We start from the raw sequence: 10,965 nt of genomic DNA, 5'->3' as shown, positions 1-10,965 counted from the left end.
TTAATTTATATTATTTCATTAAACGAATGATTTACGTTTAACATTGGTACGCGGTTTGGAGCGAAATGGCTTGCAAGAAGCCTTCTCCTTTCTCAAAATCCTTCACAACTGTAACCTAATATACTCCCACTCATTAAGAGAGGCTTATCAGAATGCCCCAAATTGAAAACTTGTACCAGGAAGCTCTCTCTCTCTCTCTCGCCACTTCTTTAATCATTGGAGGCTAGTCGACGGCAAAAATCTTCACATGTGATCTCTACGCCCGTCATTTTTATCTCCGAAGGGCCGAAGGGGTTTGACAGTAGATTCACTGCGTGTTAAGGAGTAAGGAAATCAAGGTAAATTATGATTTTATTCATTTTTTAGAAATTAGTTTGACCATATATTGTCTAGAAATGGACCAAAATGTTAGATATGCTATTTTGAGAAGGGCTAAAAGGTGACTCTAGTAGTTGTAGTAATTGTTATACGGAGTAGTGAGCATTTTGTAAAGAAACACAACATTTTCTAACTGTACAATTTTCTCTACTGGAAACCTTAAGCTAGCATACAAATTTCTCAGTTTGTTTGCTTATGATAAATCTTCCCTTTTGCTTGGCACAACGTACAAAACCGAAGCTACTTGATCTTTATCAATTGTCACCTCCTTTTTTATGTCTTCCTTGATGGGAGGAGCTCTATAATATGCTGGAATGGTTGCCGGAAGGAACACCTGCCTCACTCCTTCGGCTTTGATGATGGGAAATATTATGCCAGACGCACACTGGAAAATATAAAGTTGATCACAATAGAGATTATAAGAGGAGAAATACAAGTATATTTTTCCCTATGTTAACTACAGTGTCAGTTGGAATTACGAATACATTCCTTGCAATTAGAAATCTAAAATAATAATAATAACAATAATAATAATAATAATAATAATAGTAAGAATAAAAAGGATAGAAAAACTGTATGCATGATTCAGTATTCATATATAATCAACTAAAAATGATAGAAAAAGCACGAACCGAAATCAATCTAGCTGCAATCCACATGTGTTTCGGTGAGGGAAATGGCAATAGAAGACGACCAACACCATATGTTGCCACTGCAAAGAAGTGGAGGACTAAACTTAATGGACGGGCGTTCAGACCAGAGAGTAAAGCCACCGGTCCTGTTGAAAATATGCCTCCAAGGCTTAAATAGTCAAAACATGCTTGGCGCATCTCCTTTCTAGCCTGATCAGGTGAAGCAGAAAACACCTTGTAGAGGGCACCAGCCAGAGTATTTATTGTAGATGCCACCGGCTGCAATAACAACATATCAAGTTATATAACATGAAAAGTAGCAGTTGTTGCTCATAGAAGGCTACCTCGACTTCCAACAATTCTTGGACCCAAACATGACCACAGAACAATGCAATCCCAAAATCATATGCTCCAAAAATAGTTCACCACAAGATTTGAAATATTATGCGACAATCCTCCGAGTTGGCGTTCAAGACAATCAACAGAAACAAAACTTGTTTTTAATGATTATCAATACCATTTTACCATCCAAATGTTATTTGCACCAGATACAATTAATATTTCATGGTTGGAAGTTAACGATTCTTCACCATCCCTTTTGTTCTAGAGAGCTTACCTTGCGCAAGGTATAAAAGGATTCAAGATATTTGGACAATGAAGCAGCATCATTCAAGTTATCTAGTGGCTTAAGGAGATCTCGGAGTACGACAATGTCGGAAAGTGCCACAGTCATTCCACCGCCAGTTAAAGGATGACGCATGTTGAAAGCATCACCCATTAAAAGGGCTCCAGGAGTAGGATGCGGATCCGCTGGCATGCTTCTATTTTGCATAGTTCTGATGTTTCCTTTGTCCACTGCACATATGAAGTCATCAAGAAGTTCTGGTGGAACCTGTGACAAAAATATTTTTATTAATTCCGAGGTATAAGAAATATAGAAGTTCTTCTTGAAGACATAGTGGAATAACCATGAACAATAAAGAATAAAGGTCTGTCCATTCATCTGGGCTACGAACTTCGTAACCTAGGAGCATAAGCTGAAAAGATTAGATACCTGTGGAGCCACCATTGTTTTCAAATAGTTGGTCATTTCACCATTGGCAATAGAAGGCAATTTCTGACCAGGTACGTCAACCAAACAACGAACCTCGGTGCTACTGATTGGATAAAACAAGATGGGTGAAGGGTTCGACAAAATGACATGCCCATGATTTGCAAATGGAAGTTGACAGTTCTCTAAGACTAATCCAATAAAACAAGAGGGCACCTCCACCTGTTAAAAAAAAATAATATTTTGCTATAAGTCTCAGTAGACTGGAGTAAGAACTGAAATACCAAACTCTGAGAAATAGATGTTATGCTTAAGACATGCTATCCTTAAGATGTTGAATATTAAGAGATGCATATTATAACTGACCATAAAACCAGCAGCCATTTTCCAACACAATTGTAACCACACCAAGCAAACTATTAGTATTAGATAGTTTCAAGATGACAGCCTCACCTTAGGGTTACATAGAGAGCGACGCAGATTTGAGAAGCAACCATCACACACTATTGTAAGAGGAGCATAAGCTTTATGTTCTTGACCATCCTTAGATTTGTACTGAATCCCCCTAACAGTCCCATCTTCTTCAATGAGGGATGTTACTGTACCTTGTTGTAATCGCACGCTGAACATAAGATTGAACATTAAGAGGGATGCAAAAATGAAGACGTGTTGAGTACAACCGGAACATCCACCATTATTCTAAGACAAAGACTAAGCTTAATAAGCTACATTGCAAGTAAGAACGCGAGAAAGTTACTTCAGAAGAGTAGCTGCTTTTTCTCTCATTCTTTGTATAAAGCGCCCATTGTGGAAGCTTCTTCCAGCCACGTTTGAATGAAATTTCTCCAGAGGATATGACAATATAGCATTTTTTCCATCCTTGAAGAGAGCATATCCATGCACTCGCTGAGCGTCAATTTCTTCAACGCAATCTGATATAAATGTACAATTATGTAAAAATTATTCCAATCATTTTTCTGCAATTATCTATAAATCATATTAATTTCTAAGAGACTGTAAGCGGTAAACTACAACAAGGATGTTAACTTTAATGCATACCTTCAAGGCCCAATTCAATTAATTTCAAGTATCCTCCAGGCTGGAGAAGTTCGCCAACCATTCGGTCGGGCTCTGTCAAGTCTCTTTCGATCACATGAACCCGTCTTCCATCCTACATTTAGATTTAGAATAAATGGGATTCCACTTGAAAATCTTTGCAACAATCAAAAAAGGAAATAGAACGATAATTTAAAGCTAAAGGGTAATTCAATCATGGGTGAAATTGCATGTGAAGTAGGCAAGGTTAGACCCAAAAACTCGGGACACATTTCTACAACAAACACTACGGGGTTAGCTCATCCCATGCTAGTAAATCATGGGGCATAATTGAGACTTAACGGCAGCCGTTAACACGCAGTTGTATTTACGCCTACAAGTAGACCGAAAACTCCATAAGAATACATCTTAATATACCCAACAGGTGATTGTGACCTCCTCAAGCATTTAAGTCAAATATAAACCCATTTAATTAAATTGTCTAACAAAATTTTGAAATTATAATTCCACATGAGACAACAAGCCTTCACCACCCTCTGTATTCATAAATATTCCTTAGTACAATAAAACAACACAAATGATAAAATAAAAAAAGTCCCAACACACTATAAACTTTTTCAATGCCGAGTGTATAACAGAGTCAAAGTGTGAAAACTATAGTTTCCAGAATCACCGATTTTATGATACAATAACTTCCAAAACATCAATTTTTGCAACCACGGAAAAAGAATAAAAGTAAAAATGACAAAATATTAAAACCTTTGTTTTTCTTTCATGAGAGAGAAAACATACCCTGCCGAGGGCGTAAGCGAGGGCGGAGCCGGCAACACCGGCGCCGACGATGATGACTTCAGCGTCAGAGATGTCCACGGGACGACATTCTTCGTCGATGAAGCTCCCGTGGGCGCATTCTTTTGGGAAATCCTTGTTTTTCAGCTTTCTTTTGTTGGTATTGGAACAAAGAGTGTAGAGAAGAAAGAACCCAAACAGGGAGCCAAAGAAAGTCCAAAGTACTTGTTGATCAATCGACACCATTGTCGTCCTAGGAACGAAACGATGATACCCAGATGAAGAAGAACCAATGCGTTGGTATCAAACACTCAGTTCTTGCCTCAACCTCTCCAGCAATACCAGTTCCTGTTTTGGTTCTTTTGGGCGTTATAGGTGCCGACGCAGGGGATTTTTTACGTATGGGGAGAGAGATTGTGGAAGCCCTTTGAGAATTGGAATGGTGATCGTGGTGCGAATGGTGAGGACTGAGGAGGGAGTGCGGGTGCTTTTGTAGGAGCAAGCAGCTGGCCGCAAATGAGAGTTGAGATTGTGGTGGTGGGTGAGGGGCAAACGACTAGTTTCTTGTCATTTTGGTTTCTTTCTTTGTTAATAGCTTCGTTAATATTAAACAAGTTTTGAGAATGAGAGATGGGAATGTCGTCTTTACGATAAATGCCATGCAAATATGGTCGTTGATATTGACCGCAACAAGAAGTGTTCGGTAAACACAAATTAAGATAACAAGACACAACATAAGTAAGAGGAAATTTGAGTTAGTTGGGTTGTGGTCTCCGACTTAACTTTTTTTTGTTTATTACTTGTCAAACCTCTCTCTTGTAATTGTAAACTTTTGAGTCTACTTGTCCAAGTGTGCGGTAAACACATACTAACATAATACGACACACGTAAGTAAGAGGGAACACGTGTTAGCTGAGTAGTGGTTTCTAATTTTTTTTTTTTTCCCTATTGAATGAACTATGTTGTGATGCCCCTCTTTTGTAATTGTAAACTTTGGGTTAAAACCCAGATGCTCATTATCCCCTTTATTGCTAAAGGGGAGAAAAGTCGTGCTAATTTTCACTCCTCTTCTATTGTAATTTTAACTTTAGTTAATTTAATATGCCCACCCGTTAAAAGGACCCATGTAGTTTGAAGTATGAAATTTTTTTTATTTTTATAGTTTCAAATCTAATTTAAAAAATTAGTGATAATTTAAAAACATTAAATATTTTTATTTTATTTTATTAGATAAGGGAGGTGCATACGCCAGTATTCCAAGTTTCCAACCAAAATCTAACCCACCAAATATCAAGCCAGCCTCTTGGACCAATAGTCCCTGCCTCTGGTTTCGTCGTGATTTATTTTCTCTTAAATATTTAACTATTATTCATTAATCATCTAAATATAATCAATATAAAATTGAATAAAATCGAAACTATTATCTGATAGTAACAAAAATTATATAATTCTTAAACTTATTAAAATCCGAATGTATAGATTTTGAAGTGGTATGAGGCATTTAATTCGTATTTGCAATGCTAATTAAGAATTTATAGATTTATCTTCCAAATCAAATCATACCACATGGATGTGTGTGGTGTAAAGATTTTTAAATAAAATATTCTTAAAATTGTATATGCAAATTTCCAAATTTTATCATCTACGGTGTATATTAATCTAAAAAACAATAGTAACTTGAGATTTTATCCAAATAATGTGGCAAAATCACAATCATTTTATTTGCAAATAAAATCTATGTAATGGAATACTTTGGGATCACAAGGGGGATATATATGTAAATACCTTCATTTGCAATTTAAATTATTAAAATTGACGCATTACACTTTCAAAGGGTCATTTTTTAATAGTTTGAATATGTTGTATGTAACACCCAGGCTCAAGATCTGGCCCAGGCCCACGGAGAAAGCCCAACCCACCTGTGGAAATGATGTCGTTTTGGTAAGTGGATTTATTCTTCTCTTCCCTCTTTCTCCTCTCCCCCGACTATTTCTTTCTTTCTCCCTTCATCCACACTCCTTATGCACCCCCTCCCCCCTCCTCACACCTATCTACAATTGTTCGTTGTCTCTCCATGCCCCCACTTCCTCACAATTCTCTCTCTCGTTTTGTGCTTCAGATTGAAGCTTCCTCATCAGAATTTGACTAAAGGACAATTAGCCCTCTTATGGACGTGTTTCGCCGCCACCACCTCACGATCACCTGCAGCTAAAGAGTAGATGGCTTGGGAGTTCATCTCTTAGTAAATTTGAATGATAGTCGTTTCTATCATTTGCCACCGTTGTATAGTTATCCAATCGGTATTGGTTGTGGGCTGGATTCTCTTGGTATTGGGTTGGGCTCTTTGGTAATGACGAAGGCTTTGGTTATAAGTAAGGGCCCAGGCCCACCTTGGGGGCTAACCGGCCAGAATGTCCTCTCCAATTATCCTATGAAGTCTCATTACGCATGACGTGATGAGACTTGAATCTAGGTGTAGTTTCCCTTTTCGAGGCGTGTCAGTGCGTCGTTTCGTTTCCTTCCTCAGGCACATCAACCGTCATTTCATTTCAACTCTTATTTAATGCCTATTTTCCCTCTTCTTTTGGTCTTCTGCTTCCTTCACGTTTCTTGCCTATCTTTTTGAGTTCTTGCCTTCTTCTTCTCTCGTGATTTTCTTCGATTCCTCCATGGCTTCCTTTTCTTCCAATGGTAAGGTTGTTGTTCCTGCTCCGGACTCTTCACCACCCCGCGACTCCTCTCCCCAAGTTGTTGTTGCTCTTCTGGCGTCCATTTTTGTGGGTTCTCGCTAGTCTTCAACCATCACTTCGTGCGAACTGGAGAATGCCAGAAATAACTTCAACATTCCTGATTCTGTCAAAATGAGGGTTCCTACTCCAAACCATAAAGCTATTGACGCCAAAGGTATAGCCGTCTCTGTTGCCCTCTATTTTACTATGTTTACCATTGGGGTTTGATACCCTTCGTGCGCCCAGTTCGCGACGTGTTAGACGTTTTAGGGCTTGCTCCGACTCAATTGGTGCCTAATGCTTGGAGAATTTTGATGGCATGTTGCGTTTTGTGGCGACAGGTACTTGAGCATGTGGGTGATGAATACCCAGACCTAATAGCCCATGAGTTTCTGTCCCTTCATTTAGGCATTTGGTGAGGAATTTTTGCGGCTTTAGAGCCTGTCAGGCATTGGTTGATTTAGAGCGTAAGTATTCGCATGTGAAGGATTGGACCAACAAATTTTTCCTTATTTCTGGCTCTGGGTGGGAATTTCCCGCCGATAAAGCTCTTAATCGGGAATTTTCTATTACGGCATGCTGGTCTCCTATTCCCAATGGAGATGACTTCGAAGTAATTCTTTCCCCACGTGAAGAGACCCATGTTAGGTTGGTGGAGTCTTGGGCTCAAGCTCATCCCAACTTATGCTTCTCGGATGTGCTTTTAACCCCCAGCAATATTGAGAAGTTCTTGAAGGTCCCTAGTCGGGCCCACGTATTAGGACGCGAGTTTTTGGGTGCCCTCCATTGGGAGGCAACTTGAGAAAGAAGAAACATCGTGTCGTAGGTAGGAAGAAACAAAGAAATGTTAAGAAGGCTCGTATCTCGCCTCACTTAGATGAGTCTATTTCATCCAAAAGTGATTCTTTATTTCCCTCTGCGCCGAGCGGAGGTATGAAATTAGTACTTCCTTGAGAAAAACAAAGTGGGACAACACTTCTGGCCATCGATAATGTTAGGTTGAGTTCTTCTCGGGAGTTACCGAGTAAAAACACCTCCCAAGCAAGTGGAAGCACCAAGTTGGCCATTTCTTAGGAGGAAACAAGTGCCATGGCTACCTTTGTGGATCCACCAACTTTTTCTTTGAACGACGTCATGTCGTTGGCCGAAGAAAATCTCGAAGACATAATCACCATAGAGGCTGCCGTCGAAGTTGCTGCTTAGCCTTCAACGGCTCCAACTGAAGATTTCCAGCAGCAAGGTGATAATACTCCAGTAGAAGAGGATATTCTTATTATGAATCCCGACCTCGTTACAACACTCCCTTCTAATTCTACGAGTTTCCCGCCCTTTGAGGCTTCTATGCCTCTACTGATTTTGCCCTTGCCAATCCTTTTTGTGCTCTCTGATGTTTCTTCGAAACTTCCCCGGTTGGAACAGGGCGAGGAGGGGAGTGTTGAAGAGTTAGTCGTAGTGTCTAGTTCCCCCTTGCCTTAATTGCTTCGGGTGGGGCTACTCTTGACTTGCCTTTCGTGTTTCCAGCCCTCTCCCTTATCAGTGGCAATAGGGTTTCGATTCCTTCTCCACCATTCAGTGTTTCTCCTCGAGGAAGTGGCAAGCCATCTTTGACAGCTCTTGAGGAGAATCTCGGGATTGATCAGGCTGTGCCCCGTCGAAAATGAAGCTGGGGCGAAGGAGGAAGCCAAAAATTGCTTGGGTCCTCTTGTTGATCCACCTATCACCGCTCCCTTGTTTGTTCTGACTGAAGTTGCTTTTCCTCAGGAGGATTTTGTTATTGCCTCCTCACTGGCTGTCAACCCGAGAGGTTCCTCAAGTTCTCATCCGTTAATTTCCTTAGCATCCCTACATACTCGCTGAGCAGAGGTCATCAATGCTTTTGTTCAAAAGTTTCGTAGTGTCTTTGCGCCAGTACTCCCTTCGTACTCGTTCTCCTTTTACTTAGCGCTTTGATCATTAGTTCTAAAAAAACATATCTTAAATGCATTCACCTTTTCCTCTCCTTTTCTTTTCAGGGAGTTGATCGCCTTGCTGCTGACTTGGCAGATGATAGGCTACACTTGGAGGATGAGAAGAACCAATTGGCTGGTGAGTTGGCCCAGCTTGAGGCTCGTTCCCATTCATCCAATGGCGAGTTGGTTACCCTTCGTGCCCAAGTTGCTTCACTCTGGGAAGAGTTGTTGATTTCTACCGCGGATGCTGACCACTATCGTCAAGAGGTAGTAGCAATCAGGAAAAAGCGAGATGATCTTGCCACTCGCCTAAATCAGACAGAGGGAGTTGTGCAAGAAAGGAACAACTTAGTTGCTCAGGCAAAGACTTTTAAGAAGGAACGAGATGAGTTGGCTGCTTGGGTGGAGCTTGCCTTGAAAGAGAGGGATGGCTTGGCCATTAGCTTTGACTGTGTAAAGGTGGAGATTGAAGAATTAACCAAGTCCAAATCCGACTATACTTCTCACCTGACCTTTCTCGAAGACGAAAACCAAGAGCTACTCATAAAATTGGGGCGGCCGAAGGGATGAAAGCTGAAGCTAAGAAAAACTTGGCCGAGGTGAAGGGCCTTCTCAAAAACAGCGACCATCAATATCTTCAACTTGATGAAGTTGTTGAGTTTGCCAGAAAAAATATTACTATCCTGGAGCGACAATTGGCCGAGTTGGGCCCTGCCTTGGAGAGTTCTTAGAACGACCTTAATCAAGTTCTCCCCCAGTTGGCTGCCGCCCCCAAGGTTCGATTACTAGCCTGGGGTATAGGTTTCAAGTTGGGTGTCAAACAGCTCCGTGAGCTTCTTTTTCGGGAACCCAAAACGAATCGGCATACTCTGGAGTGGAAGTCTATTCAAGCTAGTGAGGTTGCCCTTCATTTCTGTGACTCCCTCGGCCAAGCCGAGATGCCTGACGCTTTTCCTCGCCCATCCTAACATTTATACAGTTTGAAGTTTTCGCATCCCCAACAGGATTTGTTTTGATTTTGCTTTTGAAGCTTTGTATATAACAAAATTTTGTAGAATTATAAAATATGATACAAATAAATTAAATAAAAAAATTATTAAATTAATAATATTTTATTATTATATAGAGAGTAAATGGTTAATCTAATGTGAAGATTGAATTTAAATAGAATAGGTAAATGTAAAAAAGTGTGATATTGATTAAATTTTGAAGATGAATTTGACCAAGCCAATAAAAGAGGCTTATCAGAATGCCGCAAATTGAAAACTTGTACCAGGAAGCTCTCTCTCTCGCCACTACTTTAATCAGTCGACGGCAAAAATCTTCACACATGATCTCTACGCCCATCATTTTTATCTCTGAAGGGCCAAAGGGATTTGACAGCAGATTCACTACATGTTAAGGAGTAAGGAAATCAAGGTAAATTATGATTTTATTCATTTTTTAGAAATTAGTTTGACGATATATTGTCTGGAAATGGCCTAAATTAGTAGTTGTAGTAATTGTTATACGGAGTAGTGAGCATTTTGAAGGTTACGTCAAAGCTTGTGTATGGTTTGTACAATTTCGTTGTAATAGAGTTATGAAAATACTATTAAATTTAGAAGGGTTGTAATTCCTTTTTGGGTTTTGATATAGGCTATGGTCGATTATTTGGTATTTAAAAAACGTGTCAACTTTTGGTGAGCGGATGAGGTAAGTACGTAACTTCTTCGTGGGTTCTAAATACTCTTGCTAATTTAAGATTTTGCACGTTGGACTCAAAATTTCTGTTTACGTGCATCTTTTATGCTATTTTGGATATGCCTATGGGGAACTGTACAAATTTTGTGAATCGTACATGCTGGTCATACCTCAAATATTCCTATATGATTTCATGGAAATTTATTTTGTGAGTGAAGTGATTATCTGTGGAGTAATGTTAGAGAAAAGTTACTGTAGCATTGTACACTTTACATTCACTACATGGCTGCTTCTAGTTCTCTACTTCTTTTTTTTTAGACTTGAGAGATGTGTAATTTATATGATGCCACATCATGTGTACAAAATGGTTGCTCTCAACAGTGGCTGCTATCTATATTTATTCTTATCTGTATACCCATGATGTTGATATCTGTGTGTTATATTGACGCCTTTGTGGCATCCATGATGTCTGTGTGGTATAAAGTATCGTGATGTCTTGGTGGCACATTCATATTTCATTGACAGGCCTCACAATTCAGTTCTGTCACTATTTCATTAATAATCTAGTAAGTGTTAGTTTGTAATGTGGTTGTGGGAAGAGGAAGGTTTAATGGAATAGGCGGATGTCATATTATCGTGTGAGTTGATGATAAGCAAGCCTTTCGGAAGTCTAGGACCATGGCAAAGCCAAGCACAAG

General features: G+C 39.7%; 1 protein-coding gene and 1 long non-coding RNA gene across 2 annotated transcripts; one reads left to right on the top strand and one right to left on the bottom strand.

Annotated features, from left to right (window-relative positions):
- Positions 1-571: 571 nt before the first annotated feature.
- On the bottom strand, positions 572-4,457 carry LOC121240119 (squalene epoxidase 3-like). The gene is made up of 8 exons (XM_041137592.1): positions 3,910-4,457; positions 3,121-3,232; positions 2,819-2,993; positions 2,515-2,683; positions 2,065-2,283; positions 1,627-1,902; positions 1,011-1,289; positions 572-763 (listed from the first exon to the last, which is right to left on the bottom strand). Exons 1-8 carry the CDS (start codon positions 4,150-4,152, stop codon positions 572-574), a joined length of 1,665 nt encoding a protein of 554 aa, XP_040993526.1. The 5' UTR covers positions 4,153-4,457.
- Positions 4,458-9,888: 5,431 nt separating this feature from the next.
- Positions 9,889-10,497, top strand: LOC121266068. The gene is made up of 2 exons (XR_005940733.1): positions 9,889-10,003; positions 10,223-10,497. It is a non-coding gene; the product is annotated as an uncharacterized LOC121266068 (long non-coding RNA).
- Positions 10,498-10,965: the final 468 nt, after the last annotated feature.

The sequence above is a fragment of the Juglans microcarpa x Juglans regia genome, chromosome 1D (genome assembly GCF_004785595.1).
Source record: "Juglans microcarpa x Juglans regia isolate MS1-56 chromosome 1D, Jm3101_v1.0, whole genome shotgun sequence".
Lineage (NCBI taxonomy): Eukaryota > Viridiplantae > Streptophyta > Magnoliopsida > Fagales > Juglandaceae > Juglans > Juglans microcarpa x Juglans regia.
The sequence above is the reverse complement of the archived record's forward strand: the minus strand, read 5'-3'. Positions and strand labels throughout refer to the sequence as shown.

Coding starts and splice junctions, on each gene's coding strand:
- LOC121240119 (XM_041137592.1), bottom strand. CDS start 4,152: ATGGTGTCGATTGATCAACAAGTACTTTGGACTTTCTTTGGCTCCCTG. Junction 2,284..2,514: donor GCTCTCTATGTAACCCTAAG/GTGAGGCTGTCA, acceptor TTTTTTTAACAG/GTGGAGGTGCCCTCTTGTTT. Junction 1,903..2,064: donor AAACAATGGTGGCTCCACAG/GTATCTAATCTT, acceptor TTTTTGTCACAG/GTTCCACCAGAACTTCTTGA.